General features: G+C 36.6%; 1 protein-coding gene across 2 annotated transcripts; it reads left to right on the top strand.

The window, feature by feature from the left end:
• The first annotated feature begins 20 nt into the window (after positions 1 to 20).
• SRP72 (signal recognition particle 72) lies at positions 21 to 27,563 on the top strand. Of its 2 annotated transcripts, none has more exons than XM_061420249.1 (19): positions 21 to 887; positions 2,726 to 2,846; positions 4,799 to 4,922; positions 6,204 to 6,347; positions 6,427 to 6,538; positions 8,260 to 8,291; positions 9,558 to 9,682; positions 9,772 to 9,829; positions 14,198 to 14,329; positions 15,193 to 15,321; positions 16,244 to 16,316; positions 17,861 to 17,925; positions 19,052 to 19,147; positions 20,015 to 20,118; positions 20,257 to 20,334; positions 21,133 to 21,270; positions 23,464 to 23,501; positions 24,833 to 24,992; positions 25,694 to 27,563. In XM_061420249.1, the coding sequence occupies exons 1-19, from the start codon at positions 779 to 781 to the stop codon at positions 25,869 to 25,871; spliced, it is 2,016 nt and encodes a 671-aa protein (XP_061276233.1). In that variant the 5' UTR covers positions 21 to 778; the 3' UTR covers positions 25,872 to 27,563. The 2 variants fall into 2 exon arrangements, with proteins under 2 accessions (XP_061276233.1, XP_061276234.1); XM_061420250.1 differs by lacking the exon at positions 21 to 887 and adding an exon at positions 955 to 1,444.
• The last annotated feature ends 237 nt before the right edge of the window (positions 27,564 to 27,800 follow it).

A 27,800-nucleotide genomic window follows, 5' to 3' on the forward strand; every position in this document is an offset into this window, starting at 1 on the left:
ACAACGATATATTATCCCTGTTTTTACAGCCGGGAAAACTGGGACTCTAATAATACGGTCACAAGCCAAACATCTAGCGAGTCACAAAGTCAGGAACTGAACCTGGGTATTCTCACCTCAAAACACCTTTTTCTTACTGCTAACTGCTCTCGAAATGCAAAACAAAGGATAGACAAAGGGTCTTCACCAAACTGTTTTGCACTTGATTCTTTTCTTCCGTGTGTCTCCTCATAGTCGTTTCTCTGCGTGAACCTGACCCAGAACTAACCCGTTTTCCTACTCACCTTTCAAGATCCCCTTCAAATACCAATACCTCTATGAAGTATGCCCAGGCAGCAAGAAGCCGTCTCTCCCTCTCCCCTTCTCTCCTACTCTTTCAAATGGCTCCCTACAGTTTGTAGTTGGTATTTTATCATGCCATAGACCTTTCATCTTCCACAGACTTCGGCCTCGCTCCGCCTTTAGTGACCTGGACACTTCGCCCCCAGCGGTCGCCCCGGAAACGCACGCTACTTTTAGCTGAATCTGTTCGGTGAATCCCTTTCAACCTCCTCCTGGGGTTCGACGCCTCATTCCCCCAGACCCGCTTCATATAAGGTGTACCAACTCTATCTCCGCAAATTTCTAGCTACAAGAACTAAGATCGTTGTCTTCAACGCTGACTCCAGGATGGGGACGCTTCGGACTCCGAAACGCTTAGCAACCACCGGCTTCCGTCTTTGCTTGCCACCTCCGAGATCCTCTTCCGGGGCAGAGGTCGGCTCTCCTCTCCTCCAAGATGGCGAGCGGCGGCAGTGGGGGGGTTTCGGTGCCTGCGCTTTGGAGTGAAGTGAACCGTTATGGCCAGAACGGTGACTTCACGCGCGCTCTCAAAACCGTCAACAAGAGTAAGTGTCCGGGTAGCGCCGGGCGGGTGGGAGGATGCAGCCCCCTTGCGACGCGCGCGACCGTCTCCGAGCAGATGCGGGGAGGGGAGACCCCAGCCGCCCGCCAGGGCCGGAACGTCCAGCCGGCGGGGATCGCCGTCCATTTGTTCAACCCAACCAGCTCTGGGTCCTGGATGGCTTAGAGCCACGTGTACTTCCCTCTTTAGCTCCCCCCCTCGAGAAGCGAGGGAGGGATTTAAAGAGACCGTAGCTCCCAATGTCTTCTGTAAACAGTTTTTACTTTACTCCGTTGATTTCACGCCTTATTTCGCAAATACTCCACGTTGCCTCCTTTTCGCTTTCCTTGTAGTGGAGTGATCAAGACAATATTGCTAAGGGAGCTTTTTCTTTTGGGCCGCAGCGCGGGGGAGGAACCTGCCTGGGACACGTAATTTGGAAGCTAGTGCTGACGAAGTGGAAGCTGTACAGACTCAGGGTAGAGGAAAGGGCTGGATCTGGATGTTAGGCCTGTCATTCCCACAGATAGCATCCCTCCAGCGTCCTAGACAAGAAAATGTGTGCGTGAAAGCACTAACATTTGAAATAATGTTGCAAAAAGGAAAGGTGTATTCTGTTTTTTGTCCAGTAACTGCTCGTTTTTCGAGTAAACTGTCTTCGTCGATGTGATGTTCAATTCATTGTATTCTTTTATCATTTACTACCTAACTGTAATATAGCCATGCTTTTTAATGCTCTCTGTCGTGCTAAATTCTTTACTGAAGATATTGCCTGTATTTGTTCGGTTTGGAAATGTAATTACCTGGACAGGGTTTGACTGTTCAAAGCAGTAATAACACACAAGGTATTTCTGTAACATACAAGTATGGATTTTCAATAATCTATTGCTGAGTTAACGTGAAAAGAAGTGATTATGCCCACAGTGCACTTTTTGTGATTTCACACATTGAGGGAAATAGCTACTAATGAGTATTATTTGATTCTTAAACTTGTTTTGAATTAACTTTGGCCTTTGGCTAGACCTGCAACCAGTATTAATCAGCACTGTAGTATTTTGCAGGCATTCTTTAATCAGCAAGGGCTGTCAGTTTGTTCTCCAGTATATATTTTCTTAATTGATAGAAATACTCTGATTCTTAGACTGAGAGTTGAATTCCTATAGTTGCCCAAAAGCAGGAGGAGTGATCCTAGTCGTTTTGACACTGAACAGCTCTTTAGCATTGACACTTGGCCATCTGACTTCTTCCTTGTATTTCTGGTTTAGTTATATTAGCCGAAAAGGGAAATTTTGAATGGTGTTTGGAAATATTGCCAGCAAAATAAGTTGTATATTTTACAGTATACAAACAATTTATTTATACAGAGTATTCTCATGTAATTTTCTTAATAACCTTGTAAAATAGGTAATGCTTTCATACTCATTTTGCAACCAGAAACTTGACATTTGGCAGTCAAATGACTTGCCCAAGACTTCAAGGCAGTTAGTGACAAACTTATAATCAAACCTGTCATTTGCTGCTAAGTTCTGTGTGAATTTTTTCTTTCCCTATGAAGTAATGAAATATGTAGGATATAGCATGTGTCCCAAGATGAAAAAGCAATAGAAAATAGCTTCATTCTTTATTTCACTGTACTTTTTTTTACATGCATCTTGAGAAGCTATCTCACTGGAAAGGCTAACTAGGTCTCCTTATCGTCACTTCTTAACTTAAAGATCAGCCATTTAAAAAATATTTTGACCAATCATTTCTGCTGCAGTAAAATTGGTGTTGTAGCTTCCTTAGGTGGAAATGTGCAAAGCAAATGGATTTAAAACTTGCTTCCCTAAAATTGCTCTCTAGTACTGCAGATCAACAAAGATGACGTTACTGCCCTGCACTGTAAAGTGGTGTGCCTTATCCAGAACGGAAGTTTCAAGGAAGCCTTGAATGTCATCAACACTCACACCAAAGTGTTTGCCAAGTAAGTGATTTAATTAGTTGTTTGTGTACGTTTACCACAGCTATAACCATTTCCATGTTTTCCCCCCATTATTCAGTGATTTTTTTACCTTTTTCCTTCCTTTCCTCTTTCTTCCTCTTGCTTCCCAGTGTTGTTTCCGAAACTGGAAGGAGCAATAGTAACTAACCTCTGTTCTGTCATGCCTTAAGGAGCCTTTTCTTTACACCTATCTTCCCTTTGAAGGGAAGGGAAGAAGAAGGGAAACTCTGGAGGGGCATGGGCCATAAATAAGAGTCACAAGAGTTCTTGAAGGATGTAGGGAGAGCAATTCAGCAGAAGTTTAATTTGAAAAAAGGGTTGGGGGACAGAGGAGGGCAGAACACACAGGGTAGGGATGTGTAAGGCAAGGTCTCTAGGATGGTTTGGCAGTCTTAGCCTGACCTCTGTGCCTGTCTCCTTTGAGAACTGTTTAGGTGAGTATGATATTAGGCCAAGATCTTTCAGAGTTCTTCAGCAGTCTTTAGAATATATAGTAGTTTTTAATTTATTACTGTTTATTATTATTTTGGGGTTGCGCCAGATCTTTGTTGCTGTGCAAGCGTTCTCTGGTTGCAGCCAGCAGTGACTACTCTGTTGCAGTGTGTGGGCTTTTCCTCGTGGTGGCTTCTCTTTTTGCAGAGCATAGGTTGTAGGCACACAGACTTCAGTAGTTGCAGCGTGCAGGCTCCAGGATGTGCGGGCTTCCGTAGTTGCAGCGAGTGTGGGGTCTTAGTTACAGGACTTGGGATCGATGAAACCTGTGTCCTCCTGCATTGGCAGGTGGATTCGTATGCACTGTACCACCAGGGAAATCCAGCAGTGTTTTATTGTTATTTCATTTTTCATTTCAGGAAATGTGAACTTAAATTTTGAATTGTTACTGTAATTTCATTTTTCTTTAGTTATGCCTAAGCCCCAAATGAAATGTGTATTGAAATGAAGGTTGTATCATATTTATTCTTTAATGTTTATAAGGTATACAACAGTGTATTGTATACTTCCTTTTGTATAAGAAAAGGATATAAGAATTTCTATGTGTATTTTTTTGTATTTGCAAAGACAAACACTTGATGCAGAAGCAATAAATAAAAATAGTCACTTGTAGGAGGTAAGGGGAACACAGTAGATTTGAATAACAGTGGAAGTAAAACCTTTCATTGTATACCTTTTTGGTTTTTTACTGGGGCCAACTGCATGTATTACAGATTAAACAAATTTTTTTAGATTTTACTAAAAATAAAAGTGTTATCAAAGGAAGCCCCAATAAAAGGTATACTGTTTTCCTCTAATAAACATGTTTATACTAAAATTCAGTGTTTTGATTTTGGGTGATTTTGTGCGGGGGGGACGTTTTCATATAGTTTTTTGTTAAGTCTAGTGAGTAAAGGATATTGCCATCTGCTTGATATTGGTTTTTTCCGCATAGATTATGGTTGAAACTTCCAAAAGAGTTTCACGTGTGACATTCATGTAGATGAATTCTTAAGTCGATGTGATAAGGAGTGTTTTTTGTAGTTGTGTGTTTACCAGTTTGGTTACAAGTGCTGTGCTTTTAACAAGTTAAAACAGCATGTTATGGCTTATTATTTGATTAATAGATTTAAGAAACTTGTATAACACATTTAAAACAATTTTGAGATTGTCTTTATATCTAAAACAGTTTTTAGCTAATTCAGAATTTCATTCTTATGTATTTGTTTCAAAAGGCCAGTAATTCTAGTAAGTATCCATGAAAATAAGAGAGCCTAGGGTAATGAATGTAGTATTTTCTATCACTTTTGAGCTATCTGATTTTAGACAAGTCACTAGTGTTTGTCATCTTATTAATGATTAAATAACTTAATATTATCAAGTGTGCTTAGAGCAGTATCTGGCTTATAGTGGGTGCCCTGCAGTGTTAGCTAATAATCACATATTGGTTTTTCCTTTTTCAGTAACTCTCTTTCCTTTGAGAAGGCATACTGTGAGTATAGGCTGAACAGAATTGAGAATGCCTTGAAGACAATAGAAAGTGCCAACCAGCAGACAGACAAACTAAAGGAGCTTTATGGACAAGTGGTAATTATTGCTTTAAAATCCCTGTTTGACGGTCATCCTAAGTGAGATTCTGCCTAGACCAGGGAGTGGGGATGAGGAACCCCAGCCCATCCTGATGCTCCATTAAACTTGCCACCAAACCAATTCAGCATATTCCCTCTTCTTGATCTTCATATGAGCAACTGCATGTATAGTGTTCTATGAACAAATGACTTCCTCCAGGTAGTTGGGAAATTAAGAACTATCCTATGAAATTTGAACTTTGTAGTTGGAAAGATGGCGGCCAGTAAGTTTATATACTATAGTTTTGAAGTAGTCTTTATAGTTTTTAACTGGTATTTTATTCTAAGTGTAAAATGAAGAAAATCATGATGAATAAGAATTTGGATGAATTCAGACAGTTCATGAAATCTCTGGAAATACCTTATTTTCAAAGAGTTTTGAGACATACAAATAAGCCTATAGGGTTATTTATGATAAGAAAACAGAAATGTTATACTAGAACTAGCAAAACTCTCTTAAATTTTTTTAAAATGTCAGTTTTGGGCAAATATATTGAATTATATATTGTCCCTAAAAGGTAGTGTTAGTTTAACAAAGAAAAATTTGGCCATGTTTATGGGTTATAGGCCCATAAAACACTTTTCATGTAAGCTGGGTTAGTTTAGGGTGAATGCCTGCATTTTGGTATTGATAAAGGGTACCTGTCTTTGCATACATGGTAGACGAATTGACCCAGAGTGGCAGTTCTCACTGCCCTTTGAGAACAACTTGAATGGAATAAGCAAGAATTATGTTGTATACACTTGATACTACCCAATACAATAGTTGGTTTCTGGGAAAGGGAAATGAACATCAAGTATAATGAACCCCTGGAAATAGTAAGCCCTTGTGTTGACATCTAATTTTGTTCCTGTTTACTAGGGCTTAGTAATCTTCTGGGAAATTTTTTTTTAATTGTTGAGTCAGACTTAGGTAGCAAGGTTGATTTCTGCGGAATGATTTTCTTTTACAACCCACTTAGACACTTACCTAACCTCAAGATGGGAGTTGATACAATGGCTTTTCTCACTGAATCATGCCTACAAATATGCAGTATAGTAGAGATTCATTGCAAGTAACTTTTGCGAAGTATTAGCATGCAGAACTAATTGAAAAATTGTAAAGGAAAAACAGTTAATTTCCCACATTATGTTGAGTTAGGTTTCTTATATAACAGTTCCAAAAAGGATTTATACAGGATTAAGGATATAACACAATACTTGTCTTCTCTGATTTTTGATCTGCTATTTATCTCTTCAGTTATACCGGTTAGAACGCTATGATGAATGCCTGGCTGTATATAGAGATCTTGTCCGAAACTCCCAAGATGATTATGATGAGGAGAGAAAAACAAATCTTTCAGCAGTTGTTGCAGCTCAAAGCAACTGGGAAAAAGTGGTTCCAGTGAGTATCTCTGTATATGCATACAGCCATGAAACATTGTTCCTGTCTGGTGTTTGACTGGTGTTTTGCTCTCTGGCAGGAGAACTTGGGTCTCCAAGAAGGCACGCATGAGCTGTGCTACAATACTGCGTGTGCTCTCATAGGACAAGGCCAGCTGAGCCAGGCGATGAGAATTCTGCAAAAAGCTGAAGGTTGGACACTTGTTAAAATTATATGTAAACATGCATATAACTTTGCAAAGTATTTCCAAAACCTACATTTGGTTTCTGGGATGTTTTTAAGTGGAAATTATTGATGCAGTGGAAATTTCTCAGAATCCATCTAGCCCTTCACTTGGTATCCTGACTGTGTCTCTCTCTTGGTTTCTTACCCTTAAACCAGTCTATTTGTCCATATTCAAGTTTGTTTTGTCCATACTCAAAACTTAAATTTGAGTAGTAGGTTTTGGAACAAGTTGCTTTGAATTTTAAATGCAAGTTAACAGAGTTAATAAACTCTGTTATATGTTAATATGTTAATAAACTCTGGTAAATGTTATAATTATTATTGGTATTAGGTACACAAGTACAGTAACAGTATGATGTGCCTGTGTGTGTGCCTGAGTATACACTACATTTGTGCATTGATAACACTATTCAAGCACATTTTCACTCCACTTAGTATGTTTCCCTATACAGTACCTATATACCTGAAAGCTGTTACTAGAAAAAGAAAATAATTTATTAGAGAACTTAATGACTGGTCTCAACTCCTGAAATATTTCAACTTGCTTCTGCATACGTATTCCTTGGAAGCTATGAAAGTGATGTTGTAGAACTGCAGTGAATGATAGGAAGGAAAAAAAGATGAAATAGGGTCTGGTTTATTAATACTGCTGCTGCTGCTGCTAAGTCACTTCAGTCGTGTCTGACTCTGTGCGACCCCACAGAAGGCAGCCCACCAGGCTTTCCCGTCCCTGGGATTCTCCAGGCAAGAACACTGGAGTGGGATGCCATTTCCTTCTCCAGTGCATGAAAGTGAAAAGTGAAAGTGAAGTCACGCTGGTTTATTAATACTGATGGTTAAAATAAGGGCCAAGGTTAGAGCACCATGAGGTGAAAACTGTGTGTAAAAATTACGATTTCTGGATCATACCTAGCATTGAAGTGGTATGGAGGACACCCTCATACGTAGTTTGAGGTTTGAATATAAAAGTAGTAGAGGCTTTGCAGTGGGCAGTTTGAGGCAGTGTAGCAAATTTTGAAATTTGCATACCCTTTGATCTAAGAATTTCATTTCTAGAAATTTAAGGAAAAACTGGATACATTCATATGTATGTATGAATGTTCATAAGAACAAAAATTAAGAAACATGCGTTTCAGTCCTATTAGAGGACTAGCTAGTTTCATTATAACCATAGAATAGATTACCGTGTGGTCATTAACAATATTCATGTTAAAAATAATAATGTAGATATATCTGTGTTATAAAGATGTCCATAGTATGTTAATGGGGGAAGGGAGGTTTCAAAATAGTAGAATATCCCACTTTCATTTAAAAATGCAACTGTGCATTTACATTAAAAAAAATAACTGAAATGCTAAAGAGTAGTTACTTCTGGGTGGCAGAAGTATTGTCTTTACACTTTTCTATAACTGATTTTTTGCAGTCAACCTTTGTTACATTTATAGATTTTTAATTCCCTTAAAAAAATTTTAACAGGGATTACAAGTGAAAGAAAATGCCAAAGAGCAAGAATAATCAAGGATTGATATTTATGTAATATGTCTGATGTTAATGATAAATCTCAAATTTGCTTGTTATCAAAATTATCTTAAATCTTCTGCCTAAGAATTTTGTTTTTGCTAGTTGGAACATGAAAGAAATGAGAGTTACCCAGCAGTGTTAATTTTAAAAACATTTTTTCCTATAGATCTCTGCCGCCGTTCATTTTCAGAAGACTCTGTAAGTATGCCACTGTGGTTAAGCCCAGATATTATACTGTAGCTAATATAAATTTGTAGTAGACTTCTTTGTAGTATTTATTGACTTTTTGAAATGATGCTGATTCATTAAATAGGAATCACAGAAACCCTCTGGGATCTTACTTGATGGAATAAGATCAACAAAAACCCTTATTTGATGGAATCTCTTAGAGTGATAAATTATAATACAAAAATTTTATATGCCTTATGCATTTCATTTTAAATTCATATAAATGTAAATTCATTCTCCTGTTTTAGATGTAGGGCTCAAGTCTTTGAGTAAGGATCTATTCATGGGAATTCCATGCATATTTCTTACAGAATTCTACCCTCAGATCTCCAGGGGTTTTTTAAAGTGTAATAGTATTTTAAAGATAGTCGTGAATTACTTTCACTACCGAATCGTTTTTTCACTGATCTCTTACTGTTTTCTTGCTCATACCTAATTAGATAGTAATTTTCTTTAGAACTTACCTTTGTCAAATATTTCTGAACATTTAGCATAGTTAATCATTGAAGCCAGTCTCTTTTTCTCATTCATAGTTCGTGTCTTACTATAATACTTAAGTTTTATAATTTTCTTATCAAACACAATGGCATAATGGGATTGGAAACAAACTGACACTCCTGGTGAACATATTCTTACCAGGTGAGAGTAGGAATGCCAAATATGGCAAAAAAGAGCAGCCTCTTAGCTTTGAGGATTCACTGTGTGTGGGCATCAGTCAGCTTCTCCAAAGGAATGGAAAATATAGATTCGTCTGGTATATCAGTTAAGAGACTTGCTACTTTAATTACAGAATTAGTTTCAGCTCTTGAAGTTCTTTACAAGTGATAATTCCTAGTTAAAATTTTGTAATCGTTGGATTAGAATTATATTAGAATTAAGAGTAAAGCATTCTGAAAATGTGTTTCTATGAGAAAATTGTTTTCAGAATTCAGGGGTATTGTTGTAAAACCTTAAACATGCATGCTAGTTTTTACTGTTTTTTAATTCTTAGGTTTTAAAGAAGAAATGATCAATGAATAGTATTCCTGAACTTGTTACCATGTTCTTCCAGAATCTTTCTTCTTGCCATTCTCATTTAAGCTTCCCTGTTTTGATGGCAATTCCTAAATTTAAAAAAACTGACTCTATAGGAAAACTCCTGAAAATTATACATTTTCTTTCTCTTTATATAGTCTTTTGAATATGTGGATCAATTTGGAGAACTTATGGGGAAAATAATTTTCTTTTTTTGCTTAGGATGGGACTGAAGAAGACCCCCAGGCAGAACTGGCCATCATTCATGGGCAGATGGCCTATATTCTGCAGCTTCAGGGTCGTACAGAGGAGGCTTTGCAACTTTACAACCAGATAATAAAATTAAAGTGAGTTATAAAAATGAAGTGTCTTTTATAGGGGATAAGGTTTCTTTTTAAAGGTCTCTTCCTTTTTAACTGTTACTTTTTGTTCACAGACCAACAGATGTGGCATTGCTAGCTGTGATTGCAAATAACATCATTACAATTAACAAGGTATGGACTATCCATGGTTTCCCTACACTTATATCTTAACACTAGAAGCATATTACCTCTGCCTTGTTCTAGGATAGATTTTTCCATGACAAAGTCCAGTTGCAGCAAAATCACAATGAGTGAGTGAGTGAAAGTCGCTCAGTCATGTCCTGCTCTTTGCGACCTCATGGACTGTGCAGTCCATGGAATTTTCCAGGCCAGAATACTGGAGTGGGTAGCCTTTCCCTTCTCCAGGGGATCTTCCCAATGCAGGGATAGAACCCAGGTCTCCTGCATTGCAGGTGGATTCTTTACCAGTTGAGCCACAAGGGAAGCCCAGGAATACTGGAGTGGGTAGCCTATCCCTTCTCCAGTGGATCTTCCCGACCCAGGAATTGAACCGGGATCTCCTGCATTGCAGGTGGATTCTTTACCAACTGAGCTATCTGGGAAGCCCAAAAATCACAGTGGAGAGTGTTATTTAACTCTCATAATGATTCTGCAAGGTGTGTTCAAATAATAGAACTATTTTGTAGCTTTATACACTGGACTTTAAAATCTTACCTTTTTCCCATTATTTATTAGAATTATCATATTCTATATGGTTATATTATTATGTTAATATAACTATAATAATATTTCCCATTATCATTATATGGAGAATATTTGTTAGAGAAGTAAATTGTTTAGACTTTGATTTCTTCATCTAGTAAGTCTGAATGCAAGTTTTCTGTTTATAGTTTTTGTCTTTCCAGTGGTTTCTGTTTTGAGGGAGAAGAGCCATGGGCAGGTTTTCTCTGTCTCCATCGCCCTCAATCCAAGCCCTGAGTAAAATATTACAAGCATGTATATAAACAGTCCTAATGAGTACTGTGTGAGTCAGAATAAACACCTTTTGGAACATTGTTTTAATGAGAAGATATTTCAAGTTCAGATTTGAAATTCAAGTCAATAGAAAATTAGAAAAGTAACAGTTGGTTTCTTTTGGTAGGCTGTGTGATTTTCCAAGCACCAGCTTATTTCATCCTCACAGTTACCTTTTTAGGTGACAGTACTTGTCTCCAATTTATAGAAGTATAATCTGAGGCTAAAAGGAGTTAAATGATTTGTATAAGATCACAGCCAATAAGAGGTAGAACTTGGATTCAGATTCTAGTCTCTGACTCCAAAGTGCTCTCCTTCTAGCCATGTATGGTATCTCTCACCTCATTTGGCAGAGATTCAGAGGGTTTACATATGTGGGATAGTGGCACTGAAAGGTAATAATTACAGGGTGTTGCAGGCCATTGTCATGGTGTAAGTTTCCAGAAATTGATGCTGGCATTTGATTCTTAGTAGCAAGATCTACCTGCTTATGTTCATGAACAATTTAAAATGCTAGTGAGGACAAATTGTTTTTAACTGATTTATAAATAGTGGGGAAGAGTGTATGTGAAATACTAAATACCTCAATCTATTAGATTAGTGTAAAAGTAATTACAGTTTCAGACTCTGAATTTTAAATCCTTGTAACTAGGCTCAAACACATCTTGATTAATAGGAACCATTACAGTCAACACATTTTTGCCATCAAGAAATAAGTTTGTTTATTCCTATAGCATAAAAATTCATGCTTTGGGATTTGTTTAATTCTTGGAAAACATTTTCTTCATCTTGCTTGCTGGTTGTGGAAGTGTTTTCCTGCAAAAAGTGGTCGAGATTCTTGAAGAAGTGGTAGTCAGCTGGTAAGAGGTCAGATGAATATGATGGATGAGGCAAAACTTTGTAGCCCAGTTCGTTCAACTTTTGAAGCATTGTTTATACAATGTGTGGTCAGGCATTAACACAGAGAATTGAGCCCTTCCTGTTGACCAATGCTGGCTGCAGGCGTTGCAGATTTCTGTGCATCTCATCAGTTTGCTGAGCATACTTCTCAGATGTAATGGTTTCACTTGGATTCAGAGAGCTGTGGTGGATCAGACCGGAAGCAAATCACCAAACAGTGACTATAACCCTTTTTTGGGTGTAAGTTTGACTTTGGGAAGTGCTTGGTGCTTCTTGGTCCAGCCACTGAGCTGGTCATTGCTGGTTGTTGTATAAAATCCACTTTTCGTTATATGTCACAGTCCAATCGAGAAATAGTTCGTTGTTGTGTAGAATAATAAAATAATACTTCAAAGCAACGATTTTTTTGACTTTCAGTCAGCTCATGAGGCCCCCACTTATTGAGCTTTTCCACCTTTCCAATTTGCTTCAAATGCCAAATAACCATAGAATGGTTGGCATTGAGTTCTTGGGCAACGTCTCGTGCAGTTGTAAGTGCATCAGCTTCAATGATCCTCTCAGTTGGTCGTTGTCAACTTCCAATGGCCGGCCACTGTGCTCCTCATCTTCAAGGCTCTTGTCTCCTTTGCAAAACTTCTTGAACCACCACTGCAGTGGATGTTTATTAGTGGTTCCTGGGCCAAATTCGTTGTTGCTGTAGTGAGTTGTCTCTGCTGCTTTATGACTCAATTTGAACTTGAATAAGAAAGTTACTCAAATTTGCTTTTTATCTACCATCATTTCCATAGTCTAAAGTACATATGAAATAAACAGCAAGTAATAATTCATAGCAAAAACTATAAAGCAAGAAATGTGCATTAAAATGATATATAACATAACTGCATTTATTTAAGAGTGTATTCAGTATCAGATAGCAAAGTTCAATAATACAAAACCAAAATTACTTTTGCACCAACCTAATAAATATATTTATATACTGAATTTTTCTTCAGTCAACATTTCTGAATTTTTCTTCAGTATATTGCTGAATCCATTCGGTTCAGTTCAATTGCTCAGTCGTGTCCGACTCTTTGTGACCCCATGAACTGCAGCACGCCAGGCCTCCCTGTCCATCACCAACTCCCGGAGTCCACCCAAACCCATGTCCATCGAGTCGGTGATGCCATCCAGCCATCTCATCCTCTGTTGTCCCCTTCTCCTCCTGCCCCCAATCCCTCCCAGTATCAGGATCTTTTCAAATGAGTCAGCTCTTCGCATGAGATGGCCAAAGTATTGGAGTTTCAGCTTCAAAATCAGTCCTTCCAATGAACACCCAGGGCTGATCTCTTTTAGGATGGACTGGTTGGATCTCCTTGCAGTCCAAGGGACTCTCAAGAGTCTTCTCCAACACCACAGTTCAAAAGCATCAATTCTTCGGCACTGAGCTTTCTTTATAGTCCAACTCTCACATCCATACATGACCACTGGAAAAACCATAGCTTTGACTAGATGGACCTTTGTTGACAGAGTAATGTCTCTGCTTTTTAATATGCTGAATCCATTAGGTAATGCAAAATAAATATGAAACATGGTCTTAATCATTATGTAGCATTAAAAATCTCATTCTAGTTTTGAAAAAAATTGTGCACATTTAAATTTCTAGTCAGATACTTTGTAACTGTGGTGTTTGGTGAGAAAAAAGATCTCTGAGTTGGCTAATTTGAGCAGAGCCCTGAAGGAGGGATATGATTTGAAGGTTAAGCATTTCCCATGCCTAAGCATATGCAAATAACTTCTGAGGGGACAGTGAGAGCAAAAGATACATACACGCTTGCTAGTTTCAAAAAAGTTTAGATTTATTGATGATCAAGTTGTGGGAGTCCTCAGAAAATATAAAATTTTATTAAGTGCCATGATGGCAAAGTTTAAGAGAAATCTGGCAGTGGCATGCATGGTGAATTTAAGTATTAAAATAGTGAGATAAGAGTACCAACTAAAAATATAGTTTTCTTAAGGATTTATATTGTTCTTACTGTATGTTTAAAATAATTTCACATTGGATTGAAGCTTCACACTCAATAAGTAAAATTTATTTTAGATTTCTTCTTTGCCTCCTTTTAGTCTTTAGTAGAAAACCTGGTTTTAAAAGCACAGTGGTAACACATATTTGCAAATAAATATTTAACAAAGCTAGATTGCTATGCTAGTAGACACTCAGATGTCTGGTTGTCCTTCTCAGGGTGCAGCATGACTTAGTCCCTCCCATTCTTACTCCATTCCATTTGTTTATTTATGACAGTATGTCAAAGAGGAGTAAGTTACATTACTCATTGGTCATCTAAATTCTTAAGATTGTAGAATTTACAAATTTAGGTATCTTTGATTTTTAGTCCTGATTTTCACTGTAAGATTTGTGTAGTCCCTCTGTACTTTTAATCAAAAAGCTAAAAACAGGCCATTAATAGTGGAAAGATAAAACCAAGAACCCAAGCCAAATGTGTATGCATCATAGTAGCATAGGCACCCCAACCAGGTATATTATCTTCCAAGCTCTCTTGTTGTGTTAACGTAAAATAAGGCCTTGGAGTGTTGAAAGAGTTGAAGTCTAAGATTGTTGCTAATGATGAGTGATCTTTTCTTTGTCAGGACCAAAATGTCTTTGACTCCAAGAAGAAAGTGAAATTAACCAATGCAGAAGGAGTGGAGTTTAAGCTTTCTAAGAAACAACTGCAAGCTATAGAATTTAACAAAGCTTTACTTGCTATGTACACAAATCAGGTAGGTAACAGAGCTCTGGTCCCCCTGACTAAACCTTTTGGAGTATGGTACATGATCCATAATGGGTGGATCAGTCCAGTCTGTATTTTCATTTTTTGTCTTTAATTCATGCATACTTCAGAATGTCATGTATCATAGATTTTAACTGTTAAATAAGTAATTTGCCCAATTCTTTGTAAAGGTGTGCAGTTGGTGGCTTCTAAGAAGAAAACACTGTTCACAGCTGTAAATGAGATAATTTTCTCATTACCTTATTTCTAATTTCTCTAAATTAAGGAAAAAATCAAAGGTGCTGGTCATGAGTATAGATTTAAGAGCCATCTTTCATTATAGTTTGTGCATAATCACCTCAAGCTATAAATGAGGTCAATTCTAAATCTCATGTGTGTAAATTCTAATTAAGTTATGATTTCATACTCTTCTGGAGCAGGAGTTTTCAGTGGGCTGAGAGGCAGTAACGTTTTCATTATTTAGAACTGAGTCATATTCTTCTTAAATACTTTAGCAAGAAATACCTGTACATTTTGTTGCTTTGAAGCAAAGGGTGACACTTGATATGTGTGTGTGTTTAAACAAAATTCTGGAATTTAAGCATCCAAATGAATATTTAGGACTTATTTTTCCTAAATGCTTTCAGAACCTGTAGTTTATATTCAGTAAATGGAAATCTTTTTTTTTTTTATAAGAAAAAATTGAGGCTACTATAAAGTACTCTCTCGACCTAAGCGGTTCTTCATCTACGATTTTGTTTCAACTGATTTCCTTCCACCTCCCCTATGCTTCTTTTCCCTTTGGTCATTCACTTAATGTTTGATTTAATTGACCAGCTTATGGTGGGTGGGGTGTGAAATACTGTTTTTTAGGCAGAACAGTGTCGCAAAATATCTGCCAGTTTACAGTCGCAAAGTCCTGAGCGTCTCCTTCCTGTGTTGATCCAAGCTGCCCAGCTCTGCCGTGAAAAGCAGCATACAAAAGCAATAGAGCTGCTTCAGGTAAAAGAATTTTGAGTTTTTCATGAGATGTCAGATGGCTGCAGCCTTGTTTCATTTTCATTATGTTATAATAATGTAAGCCTTATAAATTTCATGGGAAAATGAGTAAGTATTGATAATATACCACTAGATACATGCCAGAGTGTCACTTCAATTAATTCTTCGGCTGCAGCTTTCTTTATGTAAGTTTGCATTAGTAAATGTTTGCCATAAACTCTGAAGAATACTTTTTATTTGCAGATCAATTTAACAGTAGTTAATGATTTGTTAATGGAGAAGGAAATGGCAACCCACTCCAGTATTCTTGCCTGGAGAATCCCATGGACAAAGCCTGGTGGGCTACAGTCCATGGGGTCGCAGAGTCGGACACAACTGAGCGACTAACACATACACACACACAATGGTCTGTTTTAGATTTAAAATACCAATAATGTATTCTCTTAATTAAAGTCCCAATCCAAAACATCAATTACAGAAATACTGACTTGATTTTTAATTAACCAGAATGAAGCGCTAAATCACATTGAATTTCCTGAGAGTAGAGACTACACTGGAAAATTGGACAGTGTAAAATTAGGACCATCTTCAGGGGAAATGTTGCTGAACAGGGATAAGGAGTTAAGAGTCATAATTTTTTAATTTTTTTTTAGTATCTTAAAAAAAAAATCTGCATAGTAATCTTAATTATTATTTTTCTGCTGGTGACTTCTTGGAAACTTGATGATATTTCACTTACTTAATAATTTTGAAGCCAAGTGGGTATCGAATAAAATTTTTTCAAATTTAAACATTTGTTCTGAAACAAGAAATTTAATATTCGAAAGCTAGATTTAAAATTTAATAAGGCTGAAATAAGCGGTTAGAATATGTACACTTAGTTGTGTAAATTAAATGTGATTTCCCCCTCCCCCCAACTATTTAGGACTATTCAGATCAGCATCCAGAAAACGCTGCTGAAATTAAGCTGACCATGGCACAGCTGAAAATTTCCCAAGGTAGTCATGATTATTTCATCATGATCAAAATAATCATGTTAAGGGAAATATATGGTTGGAATGATTCTGAAGTATTTGTAGACTATGTGATTTTTTAAAATTTTAGCATCATAGTGAAGCATAATGTTCCAAATATGAAGCTAGATTGTACGAGCTCCAACAGATGTAGTAGTGAGTTTAGTAGGCCTTTTCTTGGGTTACTTCCTAAATTGTTAGAATGTTTCTCAAACTATGCCTTGAAAGTCTGTAGAAGCACAGAATTCATCTGTTCTATACTTAAATTTCCTGGATATGTATGTCTTGTGTCGAAATGCTTATGTCTATCACGTGGTAGTGTTTGCATGAAATAAGTGTGACTTTACATCCTAGTTTTCAAAATTTCTTATTTAGTCCTTTATTCTTCTTTTAAACTTTATAACCCATATCTTTGGTAGAAAAGAGGCAAAGAAGTTTAATGAGAACTTAACATTTTTGAATCTTAAAAGAAAACTAGTAGTTCTTTTGTTTATGATTTTGAACCAATGTTGAGTGAGTGTCTAGAGCTGTGTTGTCTCTATTTGGTAGCCACTATCCATGTTTAAGTTTAAATTAAAATTAGACAAAGTTTAAAATTCAATTCCTCAGTTGTGTTGACCACATTTCATAAGTTTTGTACCCACATGTGGCTGGTTGGACTGCACAGATGGAGGCTGTTTCCATCATCACAGAAAGTTCTGGCAGACTGCTGTCAGACAGCTCTGGTGTCGGCCATAAATCAGGAGGTGTATTCTCAAGGCGGGGATGATTGGTTTGCTGGGAGCAGAGCATTGAAAAATTTTTTAGGTATTATGATGGCTAGAATGAAAATTTCATGGGTAGAAGGGAGGGGAGTTGGCAATTAGGGGGAAAAAATGTCTAAAAAGGCTTCTTAGTAGGGTAAGAATAATGAAAAGCAGGTTGAGACCAGCTTCCCTTTTCTCAAATTTCTTATCTTAATGTTTTGTTTCTTTTTCCTTTTCCCACCTCTCTTTTTTCTTTGTCTTGCTTTCCCCTTTAATCTTTTCTCACCCAGTTTTCAGTTTATTTTTGTAAAGATAATTTATCATACTAATTACTGAGAGTGAATGTGTCATGGTTTTTGTTTTGTGGAAAGTTTAACTTACTGAGATTTGCAATGAATAGAAAACTAGCGTTGCAACATTGTAAGACTACTGTCCATTGTGCTCATTCCTACAGTAACAGTTTCAAGGCCTTTAAGGAAGGACTCCTACCTTTAAGTTACCCTCTGAAAAGAGAGAAATAGAATTCAACAGGCTGAGAGTTGGGAGACACTTCAGATAGCAGTTCTGTCATTAACTTTGTGGGCATGAGCAAAGTATGTTGTTTCTTTAGGATTTAATTTCCTTTGTTGGCAAACTGAGTAAATATTGATAGAATACATTATTTCCAAGGCTCCAAAGCTTGAGTATTTAGAGATGTTCTAAAATATGACTTTTAAATTTTCTTTCTTTTTCCATGAGATGCTTTCTTCAGTGTGATGCCGATTTTGTTTTTGTTCTCTTAAGGTAATATTTCCAAAGCATGTTTGATATTGAGAAGCATAGACGAATTAAAGCATAAACCAGGCATGGTGAGTTTATAACTAAAATATTTTAAGACTGAAAAAGTAATTGTTTTACCTTTAGTTTCTGCCTTTTTTATATATATTCATAATATAGAAGTACTTAAAATAATAGCTTTCTGGTATAAATTTAATTTCATTTTATGCTCTGCTTTGCATTGATTTATTATTAAATCAAATGTGTCAGGAACTATTTAGGCCTTGTATTACCACTGAAAGCCAGCCTTAAATAATCTAAGACCATATATAGGGAATTTCTTAGCCTATTATTTTATCATGTCTTCTTTTATTTAGTTCTCTGATGATTCAAGCATCACAGGTTTAGATCACTAGTATAGCTGTGAACACATCTGTTTCACAGTAAAGACTAATTCTATAGTGGTGGTATGTGCATTTATTGTACAGGGACTGTGTTATTCTCCAGCACAGCTTGTTTACAGATGGCACTCAGTAAATGTATAACAGTATTATAGTGTTTTCTCTTGAAGATTCTTACTTTAAGACTGGACTGTGATTATGTTAGAATCAAATATAATATGTGGCTGAAAATAATCTAATATCTGCAGGATATTTTGTTTCTGTTATCTTTTTTTCTAATTAGTCTGGCCAGAGGTTTATTGATTTTTCCCAGTGATCCAGCTTTTTGTTTCTGCTTCCTTTTTGTCCTCGTCTCCTATTGCTGCTTCCCCTTTCACTCCACTCCAGCTTCACAAGCCTCCTTGCTGTCCCTCCAGCACACTAGGCAAGCTTTCACTGGTTTTATATGGCTTATCATGGGAGTTTAACCATGCTAGTGTGTTTATTTCCATGATCATGTCTTGAATGTCTTGGCAATGTCTTATACTATATAAACTAATTTTCTAAGTGCTTGTTATCAACTTCTGTATTTACCTTGTTGTGGACTGGTAACAAACCATTTGTCAACTAGCCTTAGAGGAGGTATTTTTTTTTATAGGTAACCACCTTTGTATTTGGAAAGCCCCATTGTTGTTCTTGATGTTTCTAGTTATGTGCTAGCAATTTTTACGATGGATTGGGTACTCGCAGACTTTCTTTAATGTTACTCGTTTTCAAAAAGTGTATTCTGAGAGAGACAGAGGAATTCTGTTCACTCATTTATACCTTTGGCTGGTAGGTGTCTGCATTAGTGACGATGTACAGCCATGAGGAAGATATTGACAGTGCCATTGAAGTCTTTACACAAGCCATCCAGTGGTATCAAAACCATCAGGTAAATAAATGGAGTAAAATGTTACGAGGGTACATTTTTGCGTAAGAATAAAAAGCTGTAGTAATGATTTCCTACTTAAGGCAAATTGAAACATTTCAACTCACTGTTTAAAAAGTGGAATGCTATTAGGCTATCATTCAGTTTTTAAGAATACCAGGTCCAAATAAAGTTATTAGAAGTAAGAAATGGCTGCAAAATAAATTCTTTTTTAAAAAGCACAGTTATATTTTCTGAAACTCCTTTCTGAGTGTATGTATGTGTGTTTGTGTCTGTAATCTCAAGAAATAAGAATAGTAATTGTACATGACTGCATATAAGAGAGCTCATCTTTAGTGGCTCTCTAGAGTAGAGCCACTAAAGTAGAGCCCATGGATGGTAGTATTGATAGAACAGCAGTATATGGAATGATTGTGTATCTAATAGGAACATCTTTGTTTTTTCCAGTATGGGTCTCTGGATAGGCAGTATCTAACTTATACACACAGGTGTACATACACATAGGTGATATGAATACTGTTAACACTGTTAGGAGTGAAGAGAGATCAGTGTTCTAGGAAGTATTATGTTAAATTAATGTTTGAGAACTATAGTGAAAAACTTGTAAGATTTGATTATGCAGTAATACTTCTAGTTGTAGACAAGACAGTTTAGATGGAGATAGATTGTATCCCAAATTCTTAAATTGGTCTTCACTTGTACTAATTATCTGTCCCACTGTGTGTATGTGTGTTATTTTGTGCACTCAATAAAACTTAAGATGAGAAATCTAATGGGTAGGTCCATTTTAAAGATCTAGTGAATAAAACTTCATTGACTTGCTAGATATGTAGCTTAAACTTTTTTTTTCTTTCTTTATTGAACCTATAGCCCAAATCTACTGCTCATTTGTCCTTGATAAGGGAAGCTGCAAACTTCAAACTCAAATATGGGCGGAAGAAGGAGGCAATTAGTGACCTAGAACAGCTATGGAAGTAAGCTTTGAAGGGTGGAAGTGTAGAAATCCAAGTTTTATTGCTCTTATTTGACATGTGGGAGTTACTTTGCTTGTTTATATTACTTTCTCCAGTTTTATAGACTGTTTAGTGACTTTTTCTTATTTCTTCTTTTAGACAAAATCCGAAAGATATTCACACCCTGGCGCAGCTTATTTCTGCTTACTCACTTGTAGATCCTGAGAAGGCAAAAGCGTATCCTTTTGATTGTCCCAGACCTCTCTCAAGTAGAGCACTAGATCTCTTCCTTTACCTGTTTTGACCAGGGTCTTTTTGTTATAAATTTCAACAAACAAAACCCCTCCTCTAACTAGTAAAAACAAAACTGAGAATTTAGTGATCACTGTGCCCTAAAAATACAGTAATATTCAAATGGGATACAGTTTGATTCATAAGCAAAAATGCAGTCAGCAAGATGCAGCTTATATCACTCCAGGTTTAAGTAAAGTAGGAAAAAAATAAGAAAAAGCATATTTTATTGGGTGGTTGCATATGATTCTGAGGTATCATTCTGATTAATGCTCTTAGGTCACTTGCCCATCTCAGTTACTGATGTAAGAGGATTTAGTGCCCTGATTGGCTAAGTTTGGACCATGTGTGTTACTCCAGTATGGGTGTGATCCCAAAAGCAACGTGGGATGGTGGATGCTAACCAGCCCCAAGCCTAAACCTTCGCAGTGAGCAGATCTGTTTTATAAGCATGATAACTGTTTTGGAATAGAGTTTTTATTAAGCCTCTACTTTGAAGTACATTGCCAAGTTACGGAATAAATGATTATGACTCCTTTCCCAAGTTCTCCTTTCACAATATAGTATCTATAATTGACCTTATGATCTGTTGACTTGTTATTCTATAGAAGACTTAATATTTTTTTGATGAAGGGAACCCAAAAAAAAAGACTGTTTTCCTACTGGCCATAGATACATGGGCAAAATATAAATGTGTGTATATATATATATTGTCTTCCTGAACAAATTCTTGTTCTGTCGTAGTCTTAGTAAACACTTGCCCTCATCGGATAGTATGTCTCTAAAAGTAGATGTTGAGGCTCTTGAAAATTCTCCTGGTGCTACATACGTTCGGAAGAAGGGTGGAAAAGTTACTGGAGACAATCAACCAAAGGAGCAAGGGTAATGTGTTTTATTATAATATTCACTAATGCCAACTTTAAGTTATATAAGGGATGAAAAAATGCATTCTTATAAAAATTCCATGTGAATAAAGTTAAAGTCCCTTTTGTTTCTTTTCTCCTTTGCTGTGCCCAGCTTTTTGTCCTTGTTACCCATCTCCCTTCCCCACCTAGCATTTTACCTCTAGTACTAATTTAGTGTGTTTCCATCCAGATCTTTTTTTGTGTGTTTACACATGAAACTGATCTTGGAATACTTTTCTTAGATTGGATTCTTTTCTGTTTTTTTATAGAAATGGGATTATATTGTATTTAACTATTTTTGAACTTTCTTTAATAAATCTGAGAGATTTTTCCATATTCTCAATGTAGACATATTTTATTCTTTTTGTGCATAGTACTGGGGCTTCCTGGTGGCTCAGATGGTAAAGAATTTGCCTGCAGTGCAGGAGAACCAGGTTCAGTCCTTGGGTTGGGATGATCCCCTGAAGAAGGGGATGGCTACACACTCCAGTATTCTTGCCTGGAGAATTCCATGGACAGAGGAGCCTGGCGGGTCACAAAGAGTCAGACATGACTGAGCGACTAACACATGCATAATGGTCCATAGGCTAGATGTGCCCAACTTAACATTTATCTACCTGTGGATTATTGATGTACATTTAGTACATCATTTAGAATTCGAAACCAAAGTTCAGATGAGGTTTATTTTGCTGATTTGGAGGAAGCATTAGCCAGCTTCAGTAACTTATAAGAAGTCAAATTCTGATTCTTTACTTGTTCCCATACATTGTCATCTCAAAAATAGCAGAGGCCTACTAAATAAAATGTTCCCTTAAGATTCTGTTTTTGACAGGATAAATAGAGAGTGGAAGAGATACACCACTTTCCCGATTTTGTGACTTTCATAAATTTTCAGTCTTTTCTCTTTTGAATGACTTAAAATATAATTTTTCGTAACTTAAAAAAATATGTATCAGCAACAGTATATGATTGACCTCACTATGAGCCCTGTATTTGTTCCTTTTTAACTTAAAAGTTAAATAAGGAATTGGCGTCTCAGTGATAACATTGTTTCAAATTTCATTGAATCATTGTCCCAATTTCAAGCCTTATCAAAAACTCCAAAATAATAAATTCAAACCAGATCTTGGGGGATTTTCATATAATGCCTATTTAAATATTTTCAGGGTTTTTTTTTGTTTTTTCTTTTTCAAAACAGGCTGGGTAATTAGTAAGAACGTACAGTTCTTTTCTAATCCTTTAATCTTCTTTGTCTTTTCCCTTAGACAGTTACTAAGATGTTCATTGACTCAGTTTCAGCACAGTATTTACATTAGGCATTATTAATACTTTTTTATTTATGTTGACTTTTTGATACAAAGGATTAATTTCTTTTGAAGTTATATTGTGTTGCTGACAGAAAATAAATCATTGTCCTTGCCCTGAAAAGAACTTCAATCTAGAAGAAAGAAATAAGCAGCAGTTGAAAACAAAGGTTGCATGTGCTATCATTGTGCAGGCATAGAGCAGTACACCAGAGGAAATAGTCAGTCCTTCCTGGGAACAATGGGAGTTTAAGAAAGGCTTCATGGAGGAGGTGACTGTGTTGACTCTAGAGGAAGATGAAGATGAGATAGGCAGAATGTGAGCAACAGCAAAGAAGTAAGAAATGCAGAGACTCTTTGGGAAATCGCAGATATGGTTGTGGAATTTGTAGAGAGACAAATCCCTGTCTGCCCTTTTCCCACCCAAGGCCACAGCTGATGTTAACTTACCTTGCATATCCTCCCAGAAATATTCTTGGCCTGTATGATACTTGTGCATATTCTTCTGGCAAAGATTTTAGATTACCTATTTACTAGTTTTGCCAAATATAAAGTGATTTACCACAGAACTGTAGATTTTTGTGCTTGTACAAATTTCTTTCTACATAGATTTAATATGTGCTAGTGTAAATTGTATCTCTTCTGTGAAAACAGTTGTCACCCATTTTCTAGAGCACCTTCCAAAAACTACAGTATTTGAAGCTTGATTAAATTTAACCTGAATAAATATCCAAACTGTTTCATTAGCTTTGGTGTAGTGACACCAGAACTTCTTCATGATAAAGTACCTCGCTCAGTCTTTTGCACATGCTTAATGCTCTGTAATTATTTTATCACAGTGATAATGATTTTTCGTCTCTTTGTAGACAGGGAGATTTGAAAAAAAAGAAGAAAAAAAAGAAGGGTAAGGCTTTTTTTTTTTTATCTTTAGATTTCTTTCTATAAAACGTTTAAGCTTAGCCTTACATAGAAATCTTCAGATATAAATTTGTCCTCTCGTATCTTTGAAACTGAGTTTTGACTTGACTGTGGCTAACATTTATTTTAAATTTCTAACTTTAAAGAGTCCAGTTCTGAAGTTTGCCTGAATTCAAATTGTTTTTCTAGTAACATTGCTCTTTTGCTGTGACTGTGAACAGGTTCTTAACGTACCTTCCTGAGTTTTTCATTAGTAAGATGAAATACCTCATAGGATTAAATAAGATACTGCATATAAAAAGCTCTTAGAACAGTGCCTGACACACAGTAAGCTCTTACACAGTAGAATGCCTTTGGCTACAAGTACTGTAGAACTCCATCAAACTGGTGTAAGGAAATTGACTGTTTATGAAACCGACAGTGTAGAGGAAGGTTAGCATTGAGGTTGGTTTCTCCTCTACTGTACATAAAACTGAATCCCATTAGAGTAATCAGATGTTTATTGGAATCAGGGCCACATTCTTGTTATCCAGAAGGACAAAGGGAGCCTCCCTGAATTTAGCAAGTCTTTCCCGTTAACCTGACTGGGGCAACATAGGTCCGTGTCTGGCCTTAATACTGCCAATTAAATTGCTTTATAAGGACTGTACCAGTATGTACCAGTATACACCTTCTGCCAGTATTGTTTGTTTCCCACAGTCTCACCAACACTGGATATTCTTCTTCTTAGAATATTTTATCCTTTAAAAATTTTTTTTTTTTTTTTTTTGGCTGTACTGCACAGCCTATGGGATCTCAGTCAGTTCCCTGAACATGACCCAGGCCGTGGCTGTGAAAGCCCAGAGTCCTAACCATACCAGGGAACTCCTGTGTCCTTTTTATTTTTAATCAGTGAGGTCAAGCATCTTTTCACATGGTTAATGACTTTTATTTCTCCAGGCTTACTCTAATTACAGCTATGCCCATTTTCTATATATGATTTACCTATTGATTATCAAAAACTAATTCTATATTAAGAATATTAATTCAGTTACATGGTATTCAAATGTTTCTTTTGAAAAGTATCTTTTACTAAATGAGAATTAAAATTTTTTTATACAGACACACCTATGAAATATTATTAGGGCTTCTGAATTTTGTGTTACGCTTAGAAATAAGGCCTCTTCTGCTACTAGATTATATAAATAAAACTTTTCTCAGATAAATCTATTTCAGTTTTAATGTTTAGTCCCAAATTTGGGCACAGTGTTTAAACAAACTGTCTCGAAAGCATTATGCACAGATCTGTCATTTCTTTATCAATTAATTGTTACACAGGAAAACTGCCTAAGAATTATGACCCAAAAGTGACCCCAGATCCAGAAAGATGGTTACCAATGCGTGAACGTTCCTACTACCGAGGAAGAAAGAAGGGTAAAAAGAAGGATCAGATTGGGAAAGGGACCCAGGGAGCAACTGCAGGAGCTTCCTCTGAACTGTAAGTCACTGTTCCTCAGTTGAGCATAGGTTGCTTCTTTCTGAGATTGACTCAAGGTCATTAGTAAGAAATTTATAAAATACGTTTTCAGTATGAGAGTTATAGTCCAATAGCCTTTAATAAATGTTTTGTAATATGGTTATGTAAAGGAAAGAAAATGGGTTGTTTCTGGTTTGGTTGTAAATACTAGAATTGTAGGATTGTATTGCAAATATTGGGATTATAGTACCTTCAAAAAGAAATACACTAATTCAAGTAACTAAATATCTAGATAAATAATTTGACTAGAAAGCAGAATTTAAAATGTTACTAAATGAGTTTATTTCTACATGGTAGGATTATAGACCATTAAAAGTTTTTTTTTTTTTTTCCCCTAATCTTTCTAAAATTTGACATGTACCATCTATTACATTTTAAAATTAAAAAGCACTAAAAATTGTATTCAAGAAAAAAATGGAAAGGGAATTGAGGAACACACCTTAAAAGAAAACGTGTGTGGGGTCTTCCCCCATGGTCCAGTGGTTAAGGCTCCATACTCCACTGCAGGGAGCACGGGCTCGGTCCCTGAGCAGGGAGGCGAGATCTCGCATGCCGTGTGGCACAGCCAAAAGAAAAAGAAAATACGTATGGGAGATTGTGGGGGGTGGTTTCCTTTGTTGAATGTATGAATGACCAACACTTCCCTGATCTGATGATTTCAGGGATGCCAGTAAAACTGTGAGCAGCCCACCCACCTCGCCAAGACCTGGCAGTGCAGCCACAGCATCTACATCTACAAGTAATATCATACCCCCACGACACCAGAAACCCGCTGGGGCTCCAGCAACAAAAAAGAAACAGCAACAGAAAAAGAAGAAAGGTGGAAAAGGTGGCTGGTGATTAGAACATTTGTGTTTCAGGCCATTTTTAAACTAGCCTCAGTGACACAAGGAACATAAATAAAGGTAACACAGCAAGAAGCACAGAGCTGCTCCCTCTCCCCTCCCTACATCTTCATGAAATTATTTTGTTGTGCATCAAACAGAAAAGCATCTTCCTTCAAACTCTGCCTAGTCAGACTTGGCCTACTTGTACCACCTTGCTTCACACAGGTGAGGAGGACGCAGAACAGTTGGGCGTTTACCCAGCTTGATATCCATTGCATCCTTTCTCTTTGTGTGCTGATCTGGTGGTATTTTCAGTTTCAGAAACAAGGCATGTTATCCAACGTTTCCTAGGATATAAACAAAAACTACTTCTGTTTCAACTAGAGTCCAAAGATACTTGTTCCTTCAAGTCCCATTTTATGTCTTAGGAAGCCTTAGGAGACTGAAAGTGGAGTCTTCTGAGCATTCCAAATATCTGCTTAGAAATAGCATGTAATAAAAGGGACCTTATTAATACACTGGTGTTTTCACTTCACTACATGAGTGGCCACAAGAAAACTAAATTAAATGTCTTGATTATTCATGAAATTCTGTCATGTGATACTGGAATATGGGCTACTAAATATATGTGGTAATGAAAAGTATGTGTATGTATATACATATATACACACAGATATAAAGTAGGACTTCTTTGTGCCCCCATGTCATTTTCAAATTATAACATTATGCTAATTTAGCACTATCGAAGATAGCAAGAGAATATGTTGCAAGAAGTTGACACTTAGACGCAGTGTTCTGAGGTCAGATGGATTTGGACCCTCTTGGTCAGAAAGATTTAAATGGCCCTTATCGAGCATGAACATTGACTTCCGACAGAGAGAGGCAATCAATGCCAGAGTTGAGGAGTCGGCAGTATTAAAGCTTAAAAGAACTGTTTGGCCCAATTAATAGATCTCAAATGACTCCTCTTTCTAGTTGCGGGGCATGACCATTCATTACCCTTCTCAAAGTAATGGAAGTCAGTCCATGATATCAGTGTCACTTTGTTCTTGCCTTGCTTACAGGTCACTTTCTTGAACAGGTGTGAGGCAGACACACTGGCATGCCTACCCAAGTTAGTGTTCATTTTATGCTGCCCAGGATAGCATTCGGTTTAGACTTACACGTATTTCTTGTGATCGTATTGCTCTGTCCTTGTTAATGAAATGCTGCTGTGTTTAAACATACCTGCTAAAACTTCACAGGGTTTTTTGAAAGTTTTTCCTCCTTTACCAGAGTAAGAAATGTGGTGCTGCCTTTCTGTTTAACATAATCTTTGGTGGCATCTAAACAAGAGACCCTCTTCTATGAATGATTTATTATGGCATTATACTTTTTGAGCTCTCAGAATAGTCTTTTGGTAAGAGTGACAGATATTTATTCCTTCTGAATATAAAGCCCACTACAAAAATAACTGTTAGTAAATTTATGATTTTAGGATTCTGTTAAATTTCTATAGTGAAGGATAATCAATTCTTAGGTTACAGAATTTTGGTGAAATTTATCTATCAATGAAAATTTTGACCCAAGGCACAAGAGAAATTTCCAGTTCTCTATTTAGTCATTGTAATTGCTAGTTGTTTTTATCATCAATCAGTACTAAGCAACTGAAACCTCAGTTCAAATAAATTGTCATTGTCAAATGAAGTGTAAACACCTATGTTAACTTCCTAGTAATTATTTCTTCTTTTGGACAGGTTTTTAACTCATGACATATATACTTTGTGTATGTGTGTGTGTGTGTGTGTGTGTGTACATTTATAAAAAACCAATATGGATACATCCATTCACTGTGGCACATTTTAAAATAAAAGAACCTAGCAGTGAGTATTGATTGGATTAAGATGTTTGGGGGTATTGGCATTTTGCAGAGGCATCCTGCTAGTACATATAAGAATTTTTT

The sequence above is a fragment of the Bos javanicus genome, chromosome 6, assembly GCF_032452875.1.
Source record: "Bos javanicus breed banteng chromosome 6, ARS-OSU_banteng_1.0, whole genome shotgun sequence".
Lineage (NCBI taxonomy): Eukaryota > Metazoa > Chordata > Mammalia > Artiodactyla > Bovidae > Bos > Bos javanicus.

Excerpts from the sequence above, each read along its gene's own strand:
- SRP72 (XM_061420249.1), top strand. The coding sequence starts at position 779 with ATGGCGAGCGGCGGCAGTGGGGGGGTTTCGGTGCCTGCGCTTTGGAGT. Across the intron at positions 20,335-21,132 it reads GATCCTGAGAAGGCAAAAGC|TCTTAGTAAACACTTGCCCT; the intron begins GTATCCTTTTGA and ends GTTCTGTCGTAG. Across the intron at positions 24,993-25,693 it reads GCAGGAGCTTCCTCTGAACT|GGATGCCAGTAAAACTGTGA; the intron begins GTAAGTCACTGT and ends TGATGATTTCAG.